We start from the raw sequence: 5,834 nt of genomic DNA on the forward strand, positions 1-5,834 counted from the left end.
CAGCCCTCACGCGTTGGGGTAGGTCCACTCCGTACCAGGTTGGTATCTTCCCATCACCACTTAGCCGGAATAGTAGCAGCCACTTAGCTCACTTCAGAAGCTCATAGAGTTGTTTCCTAGTCTGCATCTTTCCCTCATGCTGTTTCAATCCTTGTTCGCTCTTCAAGTGCCTCAAACATTCATCCGCGGCTTTCATTGCACAACGAAGTGTCGAGACCGGGTATATCACGCAATTATAACTATCACCAACAACAAGTTGGACATGAAGTAACGTGTTTTGGACTTACCCTGCTGATGCAAATTCTTCGAGTTTAATCGCATCAGTCTTGCCGAACTCTGTCATATTAGCCAACAGAAAAGGACCCCCCTGAGGGGCCAAATTCATTTGACCAAGCCTCTGCATCTGCTCGGCAAAACTAAAGAGAACCCATTACGTCGATAAATGCAGGGAACTTGATCACGCTCGGAAATCCTCGATCGTGGCAAGGCCCTCTGGGAATATCATATCAGCGCCAGCCTCGACGTACTGGAAAACGAGTCACCCCTTCAGCTAAGTAGCGACACGTCACCTGCTTTGCTCGAGCAATGGCCTCCTCCATACCGTGGGTGCTGTAAGCATCGGTACCTTTGAGAGTTGCTAACCAGAGGAAATAAGACCGGTTCGTACGAGCACAGATGATGAAGTGATCACTTTCTCCATGATAGGCTGCATCAGCAGCTGCCCGTGCTCGTCGGACCTTCCCCATCATCTCCTCGGCTGAGACCAGCGTTTTCCCCTCCTGTGGAATTCCCATTATCAAACTATGTCATTGTAATGCTTCCTACAAGATGACCGCATCTCTTGGGGAACTCCTGGTCCTCGATATGAAGACCTGCTGCCCCTGCAGCGATGTACTCTCTAACCGTTTTGGATACCATCTCGTCCGACCCAAAGCCTGTGTCCGCGTCGCATATGAACGGCAAACCACCAGAGAAGGCCACAACCTGAAACTCTGGAATTCTCAAAAGTGCTCCACTCGTACTCGCGAAGTGAAGAAGTGAATTTCTAGTGTAGTTTTTCCCTCGTAAGCGCCAGAAGCCAACCAGTAGGGAATCAATTTACATGGTGATTCCAGCTTCGACAGTCCTTCATCGCCACATTCAAGGCTATCGAACCAGTATTTCCAGCATCGTCAAAGAATGCTTGCGAGCAACAACGAGTTTACGAGATACGAGTGGCAAAGCATAGCGCATCATCATCACTAAACCATGTATGATGGCCTTCATATCCTTGATTGAATGCGGTAGATGAGTGTTATGGTAACAGTCACCATCGTGGCATTTGTAGTATGATACAGCTTCACCACACGGCACCGGTCATACACTACAATACACCACATCTCCGTATTGACAATGTGACTTGACCACAATGCTTGCTGGTTGTAGCGTTGCCTCGGTCCCACACTTCAGATGGAAATTAAGTCACCCTCTTGGGCTGGCCGTTCGGGTGAGGGAGCAGCTACTACAACTCCCCTATGCATGGTAGATTCCGTTGTTATTCAGTATTCGCTCGTTTCACCTCAATTGAGCGGTGGATAACGACACTATGGGTGGAATCATGATACTCTAGCGTCAGTGACATGGCGCGCTCCGTTGGCGCGCCTTCACCCCTTTCCTCTTCTCCCCTATAGTAGTAGCAGCCTTATGGATCCACCACTGTGCTCGGATTCTGTGAAATCCTACATGACCTTTAACCCCACGGCTGATCATCGAAAGTCATTGATCTGCCTCACACCTACAGGCTGAAAGGTACCATTGTGAAAGGGTCTCTTTCGGTTGATGTATAGCATTAGATTAGGCCTGGACTTACAGATATACTTCCTTGGTAGAAGTCAGTATTTGAGGCGCCATTTTAACACGTGTATGCTAAGAATATGTGGAGAAAATGTTTACCACTTTTCGACTTTTTACTAACTACGAAGAGTTAACCCTTGAAACCCGGAGGTTACATCATGTGGAGCATGAGAGCATACCTTCCTGAGCCGCAATATGGTACTCGTTGAGGTGACTGTGCACGAGCCGAAAAACCGAATATGCTTAGAATATGTGGAGGGGTGTATACTGACTCATCTGAAACCCGTACAGGGTCAGCTATGGGGGAGATGGCTTGTTCTGAAGAGCTTGAATATACATATAAACGTTCCTACCACTCGTCCTCTATTTTGGGGGACTCAAACCGAGATCTCAAAGGGGCATAGTGACATACCTCTTTGATCTTGTCAGTGAACTGATCGAGTGTGAGAAGGCCGATATCAGGCACGCCGCTTGCTGCTGAAAGTGCCCCTCCCGACACGTATCCTCCAACGAAACCATTAACAGGGAGCATCCTGAGGAAATTAGCATCCTAGGAAGCTGCATTGAAGTAGTCTCACCTTGCAACGAGACCATTGAAGGCTCCTGGCAGCTGAACACACTGTGATGAGCGCATGAGGGTACGTAGCCGTCTACCCGCACTGTTCATTATATTCCCACTGGGCGGCACACACATAAACACACTACCAGGAACAAACAACTCACAACGTGTGGCTAAACTAACATAACATCATCACTCACTGCGAAGACTCACCTGAGATCACTACTGCCGATGAATCCAGAACCACTTATACAGTGCAATACCGACCAACTCAACCCAAGGCTGAGCCAATGAAGAACGGTGGCAAAATATCATATACGATGAACAAGTGATATTTGGAGGAATTCGATAGTACATGAAGTCCCGTCGTTGGTCGTAATGGTACTGTACAATAGGAGACTCCACGGAGTTCCTCAGAGTTTTCTTCCGTCGAAACCACATCTCACCAACGGAGATGATATAGGGGTAGTGACACGGGGGAGTCTACGATGAGTAGAGAGGATGCTCAACAGCACAAGGATTCGACTTGAACGAAAATAGAGTTGGTCCTTCGAAGAAATACAAAAACAAAGTTGGTACACACGAACTCCCCTTCGTCGTCATCATCACGTCATTGCAGGCAATTCCCCACGACAAGTCGGACACTCCATCTTTACCTGAGCCCAACCATCAACGACAACAATAGCAGAGCCGCAACCTACGTCCATCCATTGTTCAAGACAACCAGCATGGAATATGTGATCACAAGGAGTAATCACAGGCCGCGACTCCGGATCGTGGACCTCCGATAAATCGATATCGTTCATGCAGATAACCTGAACATACAATGCAAGCTGCTTCACGCGCCACAAAATTCCCTACGCATTCCGGAGCCCCAAGCTCTTCATCCTGCACTGAAGGCACTGCTCTATAGTAGTTATAGACGTGTGGTAGGCAAATCCACGGAACCTGGCATCAGACCTTGCCATACACGTCGGGATCATCGCCGACTTACGAAAGACCTGGGGCCAAACCTGGCCTGGGCCCACATAATGGCTATTTGTGCTACTTGCAAACACACTATCAGTGTGGCTTCGGTCGAGTTTGGTGCTGATGCCAATGCTGGGTACACCTGTATATAAGCAAACGATGGATATCCAATATAGATCGTGATGAGGTAAAATACGAAGAAGAGTTGTCGGTCGCATAAACGGCCAACCTCAGCAACGTTCTACAAGCTGTAGTGGTGGTTTGGTTTCTCTCCGTTTTACACTTTAACGAGCATAAATTTCGTACTCGTACTTAATCCGTACACTACTGTGAACTTTCACCCTCTTCTTCGACATAACGAGTTACTTCAACCGAAAAATGCATGGTACAGGATTCGAACCTGGACCCTCCACAAACTACACCTCTCCACATATTCTTAGCACACATGCTGTGCAGCTCATGATTCATCGAAGAAGTCGAGTTTCACCCTGATATTGGAGTAAACTGACTCACTGACGTCCTGGTATTGCAGGGGAGGAAAACGGAATGTTATTGAACATCTATCGATTAACTCTAGTTTGATATTATCATCGTATTTTACTTTTCGAATGAGTGACACAACTAGTAAGCTGGGAATATGTGGAGGTCTCCAAGTGCGTAAACCAGAGTAGCAGTGGAGTGGGAGTCTGAAACCTTGCTAGATTAGTGACAGTGTTACAAAAGCTTTTATATTCAAATATCAGGGTGAAACTCGACTCTTTCGATGAATTATGAGCCCACCATGTGTGCTAAGAATATGTGGCGTCGCACGACTCAAAATCCATATCAACCAACCCGAGACTATCTCAGCTTCTCCCCACTCTAACGAGAGTAGAAGGCACACGTGAGGAAGCGCTCAATGAGCGGCTTCAAGAGCGTCTCAGAGAAGTTCCGAAAATTCAATGTGTCATGTCCCCCGTCATGACCTCGCCATTAAAGATGGTATATGGACATGCCAGTGCATACAAGGGGACAATCATCCTTGTTATCGATATACCCACTATGAAACGCCACGACAGAGGCCTCTTGTGACCTCGGACGATGTCGTATACTATTTGAGGTACCTGCCATCAAGGGACGATTACTTCCACACAAACGTACTTAAACTACTACTACTACCCAATAGCACTGCATGATGATGATAAGAACGTTCAAATACTGGTAGAAATTATACAGAATTACCATACCGACCAACAGGGTGCCTAATGGGCGCACACTAGTGAGGGCGGCACTACTGTAAGAAGCTACTACCATAAAAGCGTGAGTAAAGCCAGCCGAGCTCTCGTCGTATTGAATCCATACCTCCCTCGTTGAACTGATTCTGCCGACGACTCCGCCAAACAAGCAGTAGATACCGCACCTGTGAAGATGATGCAATAATCAAGGGCTACCTGTTGAAGATCAGTGCTGACCTCTAACATGCTAAAGAGAATGAACTTGAACAAAGCGACGACTGAGAAGGTGTTGAACATGAACCTGAGCAGTCACCACACCGTGTATGATGCCGCCGCCGCCGCCTTACTGAGCCGATAGACCCAAGAAAAGGTGTATAAGTGAGTCGTAAGCATCCATGAGGGCTTGAACACCGATACACAATAGAGACACCTGACTCGGGAGTCCTTACCAATCAGATGGATAAAGCAAACTTCGCCTGTGTGACCCAAACTCACTTTAGCGTGACCATTGTTGTTATCACCATGCTGCATTTGCAACAGAAAGAATCGAATTTGTAAGATAGTTATGATCTGAATTCAAAATACTCAAGACTTCACTCCCAATCCTTACATTATTTAAGATTGAGTAATTTATCACTTTCCTCCCCAGTTTTCTCACATCGATCTCTCGCAGAGTCATACTGAAAACAATAACGTAATGCACCGGGAAAAGTTCATCTGAACCATAATGACCATAACTTGCTCGAATCCAGAAGGTCGCCATAGAATAGTTGAATATGGCAAACACAAAAGGAGTGGTGTTATAAAATTTGGTGTCTTCAGCGTAACAAAGGCTTTCAAGAAGCAGACGACATCACCCTGTTAGTGAAGTCTGACGGACTCAATCAGGAGATACGCGATATAATCTTTAAACACAGGTGAGATTTTTTTCGTGAAGAAATATATAAGACCCATTCGACGTGCATATAACCATATGATTACACGTAGTATCACCAACGACCACGAACTAGGCCTCCCGACGCTACCTGATTTTGAATCCGCAGTTTTCACTCACAACCGTTCCAACAGCAATTTTCTTGCCGTCCAATGGCAGAACGTCGCCCTCATTCACCTCGTCTCTAGAGGGTGTATGTATCTCCAGCAAAAGGCCATAGGCGAGAATGAACACCATCCGAATTGGGAGGAAGGAACCCTTCAATGTGCTCGAGTCCTCCTGTTATACTCCCAAGAAGACTTACCATAATCCTCGCTGGACCAAT

The 5,834-nt window shown here is 46.7% G+C and overlaps 2 protein-coding genes across 2 annotated transcripts; both read right to left on the minus strand.

Moving 5' to 3' along the window:
- Positions 1–6: 6 nt before the first annotated feature.
- On the minus strand, positions 7–2,500 carry Pmar_PMAR014973 (2-methylisocitrate lyase, putative; the record flags this gene model as incomplete). Its single annotated transcript, XM_002772710.1, has 9 exons — positions 7–46; positions 93–239; positions 288–416; positions 462–526; positions 570–625; positions 668–779; positions 826–984; positions 2,246–2,366; positions 2,412–2,500. The coding sequence occupies 9 exons, from the start codon at positions 2,498–2,500 to the stop codon at positions 7–9; spliced, it is 918 nt and encodes a 305-aa protein (XP_002772756.1).
- A 222-nt stretch (positions 2,501–2,722) lies between these two features.
- Pmar_PMAR014974 (zinc finger protein, putative) lies at positions 2,723–5,254 on the minus strand (the record flags this gene model as incomplete). The annotated part of the gene is made up of 11 exons (XM_002772711.1): positions 2,723–3,048; positions 3,094–3,207; positions 3,254–3,340; positions 3,387–3,503; positions 4,327–4,464; positions 4,520–4,602; positions 4,652–4,760; positions 4,813–4,876; positions 4,923–5,005; positions 5,071–5,145; positions 5,234–5,254. 11 exons carry the CDS (start codon positions 5,252–5,254, stop codon positions 2,998–3,000), a joined length of 942 nt encoding a protein of 313 aa, XP_002772757.1. The 3' UTR covers positions 2,723–2,997.
- Between the last annotated feature and the right edge of the window lie 580 nt (positions 5,255–5,834).

The sequence above is a fragment of the Perkinsus marinus genome, assembly GCF_000006405.1.
Source record: "Perkinsus marinus ATCC 50983 genomic scaffold scf_1104296960440, whole genome shotgun sequence".
NCBI lineage: Eukaryota > Perkinsozoa > Perkinsida > Perkinsidae > Perkinsus > Perkinsus marinus.